The 13,551-nt window shown below is 40.4% G+C and overlaps 1 protein-coding gene across 3 annotated transcripts in view; it reads right to left on the bottom strand.

The window, feature by feature from the left end:
- Nucleotides 1–13,551, bottom strand: part of MPPED1 (metallophosphoesterase domain containing 1) — a 64,960-nt gene that overhangs the window by 18,425 nt on the left and 32,984 nt on the right. For 2 of the 3 annotated variants that reach the window (XM_074825577.1, XM_074825580.1), the window contains exon 4: nucleotides 10,860–11,085. In XM_074825577.1, coding sequence (XP_074681678.1) covers nucleotides 10,860–11,085 — 226 coding nt within the window. Of the gene's footprint in view, nucleotides 1–10,313; nucleotides 10,389–10,859; nucleotides 11,086–13,551 lie in introns of those variants that run through there. The other variant, XM_074825579.1, reaches the window with a different exon arrangement.

Here is a 13,551-nt window from a genome sequence, read left to right as displayed (position 1 = left end):
GGAATAATTAGCCAAGAGATTCAACGCCGAGGGTACAGATGTAGAACGGTACAGACTTTCAGTACAGTCTTACTGATTTAATGCAGGGCTGAAGTTTTGAGTTCCCGAGTCTGTTCCATCAGTCTCTCTGATTCTCAGTATGTAAAAACACAGGTACAGCCAGGCTATCCAGCCTGTACTTCAGGTACTGATAGCTGATTGTCATCCGAAGAAGAGACTTAAGAGAGAGGAGTTAACAGCCCCTCTGTCCACAGTACAGTCACCACCTCATTTTAAATGTCAAACTTGCCATTAATGGGTCAATCTGTAAGGAAAAATAATTTGAGGCCCATCTATGCCTGGCATCCTTGGAGTTTTTCACTATCAGATGACCAGAAAGCTAAAGAAAAAGAACATTCTCCCACACATCCAGCCAGTCAGCGTTTACTGTGGTCCTCTAAGGCTCTGCAGAAGTCTGCTAACCGAGGAGATGGAATATCCCTTCCAAATGCTGTACTTGTGGGCTTTTTTACGATGCAGCTCCTGGCAGGACTCTCCTGCATGAAACACAACCAAAACACCTCGGATGTGCAATAGGTGCACTGAGAACGGACAAAAGAGGCCCTCACAGACACTTCTCAGTTTAGTAACTCACCAGGTTTACATTCTTTTCTCAAAATTCCAGGAGTAATTAGGCCATATGGACTAACTGTCTGCCAGTTCTTTTCTGGTTTTCCTTCCTTTTTGTTGTTTTTTTTACCTTCTTTTCCTTAGAAAATTCAAAGCCATTTTGAGTTAAACAAGCATGAAAACACTTCCAAAACTAATAAATTAATACAGCACGTGTGCATATATGCATAAAGTGCATTATTTTTAACATATTCAATTTAGCAACAGATGACCTTACCTCTTGTTTAAAAAAGCACATACTGATACCTCATATGCCATGTTTCTACCTGAAGTGAACAACATCCAAGCAATCCTAAATTCCAAATTCATGTTTTCCTGCAGTCCTAAATTCACCCCACAGTACAGTGGTGGAAACCAACCGCTGCAATGTGACTTTCTATACCAAAAAGGTACAGCTTTAACACCTGGATGCTCATTCAGCTAGCTAGGAATTCGGAGAGAACCTTAAAAAAACCAACCATACACTTATCTGATATAAACTACATAATTAGAAATATTTGACACACACAGGTGCAGCCCTGTGTTGTAATATTGGTTCCAATTTACTTATTGGGAGAGAAAATCCTCATATTAATTAATAATAAACTATGCTAATTTATTTATTTAAATAAATTTATTTAAATTAAATAATTTTATTTATGAACAACAAATCCAAAGGAAGTGTTTGGATGTTAAACAGCTTCACAACAAGTGGCAAATTACTTTTCTCCTTAAAATCTGCTCAGGGAAAAGAGGAAGAACTCAGCTAACTGTGTTACAATTAGTTCCTGTGATGGTGGCTCTATTTACAGCTCCTCACGCAGAGCCCAGTGTAAAGTCACCATCTACTTCTTGATGTGGTAACGCATGCGCTGTGTAGAAACCTACCAAACGCACACATAGGAGCTACCGTGAAAGCAGGGAGGCTGATTCTCACCAGGTGTAAACGTCTCAAAAGCTGGTGGAGCCGTGCCAGTTTACTCCAGCTGAGAATCAGCCCCGCGTAGATCCGCTCCAAACTAGTTCGCTATTTGTGTTTCTCTTGGAACATCGCCAAAGGGCTCATTGCAGTACCCAACTGTGTTTACATCTTTGAAACATCCTGAAATTGCTGCTGTCTGAGACTACAGCCCAGACTACAGATAGAGCTGGTAGTCCTTTTGTTCAAGAAAAAATGGGGGGAAAAAAGCACCAAAACAACAACAAAAAAAGCACTTTAAACTTTAAAATCAGCTCTGTTTCATAAAATTAAACTTTCAAGCAAATGTGAAAAATAAAGAGAAAACTGCTGGGGGGGATTGCAATTTCACTCTTGTGGTTTATGAACTGCAGGAAAGTGAAGCCAATTCCCTGTAGTGAGATTACAGGTCTCCTCTTCTATAGGTCTTAAATTAAAAACCAGCTGAATCCAAAGTGAGCTAGTTTACTGGATCAGAAGATTCAATTATTTCTGCTAAGTAACTGAATGTGAACTACTTTCTTTTAATAATATACAACTAATAATTACTGCCCAAGAAAGGACTTTTTTCTACTGAGCTAATTAAACCAAAGCAAGATATTTTTCGACTGCTCTCACATTTAACTAAAGCTAGGAACATTGCAGCAAAACAAGTAAAGGCAAATCCGCACTCAAAACCAGAAGTCCAAAGCCACGCCGAGCGTTCAGACGTTACAGGACGCCGGCCTTGCCCAACACCGTGCTGTGAAATCAACGTCACTCTGGTGAGCATCCAGCACACGCACACACGCGCTGGGCAACGTCCTGCGCACCTGTACGGGCACAGCGGGAGCCCCGCTGCCACATCCCCAACACACAAACAGGTACAAGCAAGCAGCATGCAAAGGGTTCACTTACTGCTTTCCCTCCTCTGTGACTACTCTAGGACTGAACTGCTCCAGGCCCCTCAGCCCTGGGCAATGTTGGGAGGAAATTTTACTTGAGAGAAAACATTTTCTGGAACGTTCGTTAACAAGAAAAGAAAAAAAAAAAAAAGAGAGATGCTAAACTGCTGTGACTTTAAAAAAATCTTGTGGGAAACGGAAAAATTAAATTTCTCAGGAGCACATAGTAAGTAGAATTTATCACATTGGTCTGACTGATGGGATTTATGGGCTACAGTAGATGTAGATCAGTTTACATTTTCATTCGCTCACATACCTATGGCAGAGTTTGATTAGTTAATAACAACTCTGTCCCTTTAACATGCTATGGAAAATTCACTTGGAGTCTGAGAAATTTTTATTTTGTTCCACACACCTTTTTTTTTTTTTCAGCAATGTTAATGATTCTTGCTAACTCATTTCAGCCACTTCATTTGTACTGCAGTGTTCATTAAAAAGACCTCTCCTGATTTCAGTCCGATTGCTCACATGAGCAGCAGCACCTGTACACCTCAGTGGTGTCTACTGAAGGAGACTCACATTTCCTGTATTTCCAAGTCATGTAAAAAAAACCACTTTCTGAGACATGTTTATCACATGAAATGCACCATTTTTAGCAAAGTGCCGTTGGTAAAAAAAAAAAAAAAAAAGAAAAAATGAGGAGAAAAAACAATCCAGTGATCTGCTTCTGATGTTAAAACAGCCAGAATGCACTCTTAAGTCTCACTTTCCGCCACTGAAAAACCTTTCACACTTCAGGAGTTCAATATCTTACATTTCTCCCCACCACCTTCCCTGAACAGCTGAATTTAATAGATCAAAAGCATTTTGCAGGAAAAACCATTCTTATGATCTTCCATATGCTGCAAACTAAACTACAGTGTATTGTGGTTTTAAGTGTTTTTAGGAGCAGCACTTTCCAAAATGGAAAATGGTTTCTGATAAGTATGGAAGAGGAAATAAAAATATCACTCCAGCATTCTATTAAAATACAATTAAACCTGTATCTATGTGCCTCAGACTGTTAATTAATATATTTTAACAGGATGATGAATTTTCCTTTCTCTCTTCTAAACACGTTGCTATTTCTTACACATCTGTCACATCTTACCTACCACCTTTTACTGAATGCCTGACATAAAACATCTTCAGCATTTTAACCACAGTAATGCAGCCACATCAGGCAGGCTTAGATGCCAACCTTCTCCCCAAAATTTCTGAATTGCCTCAATTCTAAATAACAAGTGGAGCCTATTATTCCCACTCATGATTCTCATTTTCTTCAAGCACCATGTCAGTCTACCTAAATTATTCACTTATATTTCCTACCTCAAACTCACTAATTGAAAAAGCTCCGAATAGTTCCCAACTTCAAAAATCAGGGAACATCTACCATTTTTACAACATACTTCTGAGCAGCCAAAGCCCAGCACTCCGGAATACATCCACATCCAGCACCTCCACATCCGTCCATACAGAACGGTAGCACTGACAAAGCTAGACATGAAAACAAGCCACCTGCTCAAAAATCTACTTAATCTGAGGTTTGCAAGAATTTTAGAGTGGTATTTTATTGCTTTAGAAAACAGTACAGAAGCAATTGCACTTCAGTTATTTGTATTTTTATCTTTTGACCAAGTGAGGGTGCAGAAAGAAGAGAACATAGGAGGATCAGCTATTTTACTTAGAAAAACTTCTAGTATGGTTTCATCCAATAACACAGATTTTTGAGTCCCTATATACTTCAGTCATGTGCAAGGTCCTGAATAGTTTTTTTGCAGATCTGGAAGGGGGCATAAGGCCTAAGAATCAGAGTGGTCACTCTGAGGCAGAAGTTACTATTTTCTGTGATTTTTACAGGGAGTGAAACCTGCAATATAACATCTTGCACTGCTGCTGCTGCTGCTCTATCTGGAAGCCACACACCCAGCTTGGGAGGTATATTATGTTAAATGAAGTCAATATTTTATTTTAATACAGTTTCATTTTAATTGATGTTCACCTCAATGACTGTAAAGATTTGTACAAGGTCTGGGAAAGTAAACATTAGATGATTCATCACTGGCAAAATGAAAGCGTGTCCCTCTCATGAAATGAATCTATAAATCTTTGCTACATTATTTTACTGATGGAAACTGAGTTCAGTGAGGAATGAAAGAGACTATTATAGCTGTTCTTGAAAAGATGGAGGAGCAAGGCACTGGAACGGAGACCTAGGGTATGGGTGGCCTGGAGTCTGCGAGAACAAAAATAAGTCTGCCTGATCTTACCCTCTGCCTGCTCGTTGAAACTACCCCAGTTACACGTGGAAGTCACCAGTCTGTCTATCCAAAGCACGCACGCGCACACACACAAAGACGAGAGAACGTTTGAGGAGTATAAAGTCACCTACTTTGTAATGAAAAAACAAATCAGACAAGAAAACAGACGAGAGTTCCACCTCCTGATCACGCTGGACAATACAGCTTGAGTAAAGACGCTGGGCTGCATACTGGAATAGCACAGACTGCTGCAATGCACCAAGAGAAGGGCCATCGAGGAACAGATTTCCAGCCTTCACATTAAAGTGGGATGGTGATTTGGAGAATAAGCCTCCTGTCAAGGGTGCTTTGGGCTGAGCTGGTGGCAGACACTCACTAATGCAACCTACAGGTTGATGCCTTGTACACTGGAAGGAATTCATCCTCTCTGACACAGCCAGAGCTCACTGGATGGCCGTCACCCAGAGCACTAAGCTTAGTAAAAACAAACGAACAGAACAAAACCACCCCCCACATACACACCCCTAACTTTCTTCACTCAGTTCCCATTATCTGAACAAAAACGCTGTACAAGAGCTGTTAGCCCACATGTAAACATGCGGGGGCCAGATCTCATCAACGTCCCATTGGAGAGAAGCTACAAAAAACCCAGGAGTCCAGCCCGGGTGCCTGTCACTTCAGGAAAAACGGTCACAAATGTCTTTCTAGGCTGGTATTAATCTTTGCTCTCCCATTTTCCCTGACTGGGAAATGAAAGTTTCTGAAGTTCCAGATGGCCTATAACAAAAGAATGAAGAGGAAATGAGAATACATAGACACTAGAAAAAACTGTAATTCTGTAAAAAGAAAAATGAGGTTCTGTTTCACAGGAATAGATCCCTCCAGATAATCAAAGCCAAGCAAAAATCTACTCTCTGGATAATGAGTCTGGAGGCAATCTTATCCTAAAGGGCTTCTTTAAGCTATCCAGGCCAATATGTCATTTAGAATAATGAAATTGTCACATGTTTGGCAAGAAGGCTTTGATTGTCCCTTCCTTTCCCACACTGTGGAAAATGAAAAAAGCACTGACAGAGATAAAATGCTCTCCTGCCACCTTGTATGCCTGTCTGAAAGCGGGAGGACCAAAGTTTCTCCTGCAGTTGTGTACAGTGGCATTATGGAAATTCAGTAGCTAGGAAGAAGACGTTTTCCTTCTCCCACTTGCGTGTCAAGTAAGATGTGTACTCTTACCCTGTCCTTAATGCACAATAATCCACCTTTTAACAGAAAATGCCATGGAATTCCTGCCATTTTGCCCAAGATCAGAGCATACACACAGAATACCTGTTCTTCTGCAGATGCACGTCTCTTCTGTAAATCTGAAGCAGGGGTGCAGTATTAAGACATCAGGGAAACAGCCAGTATAACCTTTGCCAGACAAACAGCTTCTGATTATTGATCAGGAGTCAATTCATTAGTCTTCAGGTCTTATCATTATTTATTGCATGCAACAGGAGAACAGAGAGACGAGCTACTTACACACTGAGCTGCAAAAAACTCAGCGGAAAAAAACATGTAGTAGGGCAGAGTCCATGAGGGAAACCTTGTGCAGCAGAGAAGCAGAGGCAGCAACACTCAGGATCACACGTGCAAGTATGAACCTCAGAGAAGTGTTCTCATGTTGATACAAGAATGTACGTGCACCTTCGCAGGCATTTATTTTTACATGGCAATTCTGAATAATGACAATAAAAGGAATAATATATAGTTGACTCATTTGGCAGGCACAGCAGATCCTGTGCACTGACTGTATCAGGGGTTTTTGTGCAAACACAGTGTGTAATTGTGCAATTAAAATCTTTAGCAGTGCAGAGGCACAAGTAGACTGTATAGCCTATCTTCATTCCAGCTGTAGCTAACACTGAAACTCTTACCTGCAAAATAATAACACATTGTGGGGGTAATTAATTATAATAGAAGGCTGAAAATCTATATTGATTGAAAATCTGCAATACTCACTAATCATTTATTAAAATGGTTCCAAGAACGATGTTGTCATAGAGATAATACCCAGTCTGATGACACAGAAAAGACCTCCTGCTTCAAATCCAAAGTCAGATTTTTGCTACTGGCCTCCTGACTTCCAAACCACCTGCCGGGACCATCTACTGCTTGTAGGGAGTTTGATACCGACAGCAAAGCTCCCTATCGTAAGGACTTCGTTGATACCTGTTCATTTCAGGTGTCTGCAATGGACCTTTGCAGACCTTCAGTCCAACCTCCCACTCCCTACCGTAGCTCACCACCGCAGATCTGGTCAGCCACGACTGTCTTGAAAACACCTAAGGATGGATTCTCTGCCACCCCGCCAGTGTTCCTGCTTGCTGTATTACTTAGAATTATTTGGGTTATTCTATCTGCCAGTCTGACTTTTCTCATAGCAGTCCAGAATAAATCAGGGTACTTTCCAACCAGAAAGACTACTTCCAGGTCTGTGAATATGTTCTGGCTATGTTCTGGGTTTTGGTGAGATGAAACCAGATTGCATCTTCCTGTACCTAGCTTTTTATGAGGGGGAAAAAAAAAAAAAAGAAAAAAAAAAGAAAAAAAAAAAGGTGTCCAGGCTTTATACGGGAAAAAACCCCAATGGTTCCCAGTGTCTGGGCTACACTAGAGGGAAGCACGTTGCATTCTTACTGGTGCCCTGCTCCTCCAGGTCTGGCAGCCAGCTCTGTATGGTGCACTGCCAAAAGCATCAACCCCCTAGGCCACACACGGCCACCCTTAAAATTCAAGACTGCTCTGGACACATTTCACATCTTGGTATTCCCGTTTCTCACGAAGCATCTAATGTTTTTATACTCCTTTCCCTCATCATCTATACTGATAATTCATAGTCCAAGATACTGGTGTTGCAAATACTAATTCCTAAAGAGCAGCTTTTGTGCTTTGCAGCTTGCATTTCAAAATGGCTGCTCCCCGCTTGATGATAATACTAGCGTAATTAACATTTAAGGCAGTTAAATTTTCGTGAGTGAGTAGAGGCTCAATCTGGCACTTGAAATCTTGCCCTTGGAGCCCAGGAGAGTTAGAGCACTGGTTTCTGAAACAAAACAGTGCCCCATTTCTTCCATGCAATTAAAAATAGCCACTGAGTTTTAGATAATAACAGAGGTCAAAATACCCAAGTGCTATTGAAAATGTTTAACCACACACCAATGGTACATATTTAAAAGGCCTTAGAGACCGGCATGTTACGCAAACCAATCAAGCTCTCATGGTTTACCCTGCAACTAAAACATCTTAAGCAGAAGTACAATCTAATTGTGTGCAGGTCACATACAAACCCACAGACTGCTACAGGTAAGCACACTAAGTTAATACTGGTTGGCACTCGCACAGACCTTACTCCAGCATTCTCAAAGCACTCTGCAACTATTGATTAACCTGTTTTATAAAGGAGGGATATCTCCAGCTTGTACTTATTTTTACACAGGGGAAAGTAAGACAGAAGGTCAGGGCTGTAACCAGAAATGGAAAGGCAGGATCTGGGGCCCCAGTCTTTCCATTTCTAGATAGCTCACCTTCTCCTTAGACAGAGTCACGTATGGACAACAAACATAAATTGTGAGTTCCCCGATTGAACAAATCCATTCAAAAAGCTAGATGCATATTTTCAAGGCTGGAAAAGAAAATTATTTTAGGATACTGAACAAGCAACTGCATGAAATTCAGCTTTCTTACTGAGTTCTGAGATCTTAAAGAACTCTGCATTTTGAAGTCTTGATTAGGTTCATAAGCATTTTCTGAAGGACTGGCTTCATGATGCAAGGGGAAAAAAAGATTCACCATGGAAAGTTCTCCAAAGTTCTGTAGTTTTTTAGAGATTACATTACTATGATGTAGAAAGAAACAGATTGATTCCCCAGAGAGGCTATGACAAACCTCTCTTTTCAGGGTGAATGAAATCCAGAAACAAAAAGAAATGCTAAAGAACAGTAGTGATCAGTAGGCACAGACTTGTACTACAGCCTTCAATCTAGCAGGCAGCTAGTTTAACCCACACAAAATAGCTGCTTCTCTTCTGAAGTTTTCTGACTGGTGGGCTGGCTGATGCGACTTTGTTACTTCTGCATCTGCTGTTCTGATAGACTAATGAAGAGCAACTTATTACTGCTATTATTGTCGGTGTTGCTGCTTCCACTGGACATGACACCCATCAGCATGGAAACTTCATTCAGCATTGCATAATGACAAGCAGAAACCCAGTTTGGCTGGAAGACTTTCATCAAGACTTTCTCCCATATGGAGTAAGCAAAGATCTTCGAAGGACCTTACAACACTCATCTTCCTGGACCATAAGGGGGTGGGAGATGAGTTAGCAACACTGTGAAACATGTAGTGTGGAAGTTGAGATATAACCTGGAGATGCATAGAAGATGTAAATCAATCTTTTCTCATGCAGAATAGGTCATGCCAGATAGCTTAGACAACTTGTGCAAAATGACAGGATTAGCGCACAAAGGGAATGCAGCAGATCTGATTTTACAGAAACATTATTTATGGGTTAGTGGGTGGACAAAAGTTTTCTCAACAGATTTTTACAGATCTAATCATACACAGAAAGTTCAAATGGTTTCCTTTAGCCTCCACTTTGTGCTACTTTATAGATAGTGTTTTGCTTTAATTTAATTTATCTAGACTTTAATGAGACTCTTGGAACTTTACTGCCTGGAAAATTATTACTGACACTGGAAATATGGTGCCTGGTTACGAATATTGCAATGAAGATATGAAGTTGCCAGACATATTGTAAACAGAGCATAATTACAGTATTTACAGTTGAACATCAAAATGGGAAGAGATGCCAAGTGGCATTTCTCAGAAGTTAATATTGGGACTGATACCATCTAATATCTTCCCTAATAATTTGGAAAATAAAGTAAATTGTACATTGATTGAATACAAAGTAGACACGAGAGGAAGATGAACTACAACACAGCAGGTGGGTAGGTTGAAAAAAACCCAGAAAGATCTGGAGATTTAAGAGGGAGAGAGAGAAGGGTGCATTTAAGAGGGAAGCGATTTAATGTAGACAAATGTAGAATAATAAGCTCAGAGAAAATTAACACCCATCTCAAGTAACCAAATGGGAAAATGCCAATTTTCATTAAAAAAAAAATCCAAGAGATTTCACAGTTTATTCACACTGAAAATTCACATTGGGGTATATGCATCAGGTTTGACAACTTGTTTGCTACATTCCAGCCTGATGTGATCTTAAAAGGAAGAATAACAGATTCCCTGAAAAACCTGCCTTTTAAAAAATATTTTTACTTATTTTAAATGTATACTGAATGCTCATAAAAGACCCAATTTACAGTCCTGTTAGCAGAAATAACATAGCAGTAATGTAACATAAGTAAGAGGCACAGAAGCAGCACATACGAGGTCCAAGGTGGAGGTCAGGAAGCCAAAGCCCCTCTGTCTCCAAGACTGTCAAGGAGTTCTAAGTGTTCACTCTGTGCAGTAGAGCAAAATCCATGAAATACCAGGTTGCCACTGATTTGCTGACTTCAGTTTAGAAGCTCAACTATACCTGGAGGAAAGCTATTACTGTGTAAAAGAAAGTAAGATTCTGAGAGATATGTAAAAAAAACAATCCTAAACAAATACCGAAAGAAGCTTGCTGCGTTAAATGACTCAAATATTATCTGTAGGATGGAAATTGTCAGAAGAACGTACCCTTGCAATAAAATTAACCTGTAACCACATAAACTCACTAAGTACAGAAAACATCTTTTATGACACAAAAGCCCCCTGCATGGACTATGTTAGAGAACTGCTCCTGGCTGAGAGTTTAAAAAGCACGCTATCTTCCCCATCGTTATTTGGTTAACAATACCCATAGTACAAGTACATTACTTTGTCACAGGAATGATTCACAAGAAAATATAAAAACTTTACCAAACTGAGTATTACTTTTCTTCCTAGCACAGCAATCCAAATATAGCTGATGCATACGAAATGGCTGATGTGATAGCAATCAACAGTATTTTTTTTATGTATGCTTAAAAACCTGCTTACCAAGGGGAGCCATATATTCTGAATCCCCTCACCGTCACTTCAGAGTCTTGAAGATAGATGCAGTTTGTTAGAAGAGACTGTACATTTTCATAGCTCTCTGGCTTCAGCTTAGAAACAGAGGGGAAATAGTAAAAGTCCTGCTTGATTAAGTCAGCCATGAATTCCTGGTCAAAGGTCAATTCATGATTTCCTGCTATCACAATCTTGTATTCATAGGGCAGGCTACCTAAAACAGTGAAAAACAAACAAATTACTTGTTTTATGGAAAATGTGATAAAAGAAAACAGACAAACTCACAAACTATTATCAGTTCCTATAATATGCTCACATATTTGAAACCATCAAGCACATCCCTGCGACGTGTTACTGTAATTCCTGGTGATTCCAGGTAAATGACATTACTGTCTTTTTCAGGGCACGCTAGGATTTAGCACGCTTAGCGTTAATGTGTTGAAACTACTTTCAACTCATCAACCTTAAAAACCAGTCTGCAGACTTCTGCTCTGCTATTTACTTCTAGTTAATTGCCATTTGTGCTGCAAGTATCACTTACTGTGACAGTGATGGTAGCCCTCTGACAGAAATTAGGGTTCAAAGAAGATCGGCCGTAACGCTCCATGAGCTAACGTCGGCTCTCTTCTCCCAGAGCTGTGGTCTTTAGCAGCTTGTACTGAGGAGGTCTTACAGACTCGGCTCTTGGGTCAGCCAGAGGGGTCTGCTGCCCGCTTTGCCCTGACATTAAGATCAAGCCTTCAAGCAAGACAGGGATTGGGTTTAGCTGTCAAAACTCCACATCCCACAGAAAAGTCTCGCAGTTTGCCTCTATCCCATGTTTTTTCCTGCTCCATTTGCTCAGTGACTTCCTTAGATCCATGGACTATAATTTAAAGTGACTCATGTTCAAGAATATTTTACAACCCGTATTTAGTGAAAAACCTTACAACAACCTCCTGCTGAAGGCAAGAATATATATGCCCACACACGTGGGTTCTTCCTGAGAGCAGCACTGCAGCAGCAACTTTCCACCTGACTCCGTGTTTGGTTATCAACTGGATTCTGCCCTTGCGAGCACGCACCACCTCTCTCAAAAAGCTCAACAGAAACCTTCTAAGTATATCCGAGAGGAAACAAAGACAGAAACTGCGTAAAGCTGCATTCATTGGCTTTGCTTCTGCACTATTAATTTACATCAGGATGAAGACAGAACAGGAGATTGGGATCAGAAAGAAATATTTTGCTGAAAATGAGACCCACCTTGCATGGCAGCAGTCTTGTCATTTTTTATTTTAAAAATGTATTGTTGATAACGTAGAAACCTTTAGTGATGACCCCAAGACTAACCTAGAGAAGGATATTTAGGGAATGTAGAACACCAGTCCGTATGCAGTGGCAAAAGTTGGCACGAGTAGGACTTCAGAATAAAATGCAACAGCGTGATTCAGAGTTACAGAAACAGAAGAGAGAGAACAGGGCTAGCCCAGAGGAGATGCCACATGGCTGAACTCATTATTTGCCAAACGAAAAGATCTGGGTAACTGAAGTGTAAGTTTCGGACACTTGTAACAGCTGTATTAGTAAAGTTGATTGTACAGGTTCCAGTCTTTCCTGTGGACCCAATACACATGGGCCTTTAGAATATTTATTAACAGGAACTCTTTTCAGGTGTTTATAATTACACCTTGAATGTTGGAGATTCAATTACTGACCTGAAAGACTACTCGACATGTAAATTTTGTCATTTTTGCTTCAGAAATGCTTCGCATTTTGCAGATGTGTACTCACCCTCCACAAGTCTTCCGCGTGTGTGCACACATACACACAAAGTTAAAACGTTACTTACATCTACAGTATGTATGGGCATCTACAGGCCTTAAAGCATTCTTGGGAAACAGGAAAATAAAGAAATCCCGTATACTGCAATATTGTTAACAATTCCATTTGTATTCTGTTTTGTAAATCTTTTCCAGCTCATCTGATCCATCCATCTAGCAGCCAAGAACCTGTGCGAGCTGGTTATAGTTGTTGCTTCCACTAATGTATTTATGTCATGTTGCTGTCTGTGGGTGTTACTTAGGCAAATTAGCAAATTACTCTAAATGTACAGTTACATTTATTATAGTGGCGGCCAGAAGCGCTGCTGTAGTTACAGGTCTGTCAGCTTTTCAATTAGCAACTGTGTTTTTGATGAGTTTGCAGCTCAGGTTTTCTTCTTTCATTCCATACCAGGCGGCAGCTTGCTAAACCTATTTCCCTCTCTTTGTCTCCTCAAGGCCTCTCTACCCTTTATATCTTAATTTTTTATCTAACAGCTATTTTTTTTCTGCTTGCAGATAAATTTAACAATATTTTGTTTAAACTTTGTTCCTTGGAAGACCTCAGAACATGCTTCACTTTTTAGAGCAAGTGCTCTCAAAGTGCAAAGTCAACCTTAGGTACAAATCCTTGCAAGCTTGTTCTTGACTGGGCACCGCTGTCACGAACTCTACGTGAGAGACCCCAGTGGAGCGGCTGCAGATGAAGACCCTCAGCTATCAGACCACAACACTGATTACACATTTCCCACCTTCCCTGCTTGCAGTGGATCCACACTCTAGTCCGCACGCAGAAATGGACACCAAATGGAAAACACCTTTGCACTAAAGCATCATCCTGCTACCCCTGACCTCAGAGGGACCGACACCACCTTACTGCA

This window comes from Strix aluco, chromosome 5 (assembly GCF_031877795.1).
Source record: "Strix aluco isolate bStrAlu1 chromosome 5, bStrAlu1.hap1, whole genome shotgun sequence".
Lineage (NCBI taxonomy): Eukaryota > Metazoa > Chordata > Aves > Strigiformes > Strigidae > Strix > Strix aluco.
The sequence above is the reverse complement of the archived record's forward strand: the minus strand, read 5'-3'. Positions and strand labels throughout refer to the sequence as shown.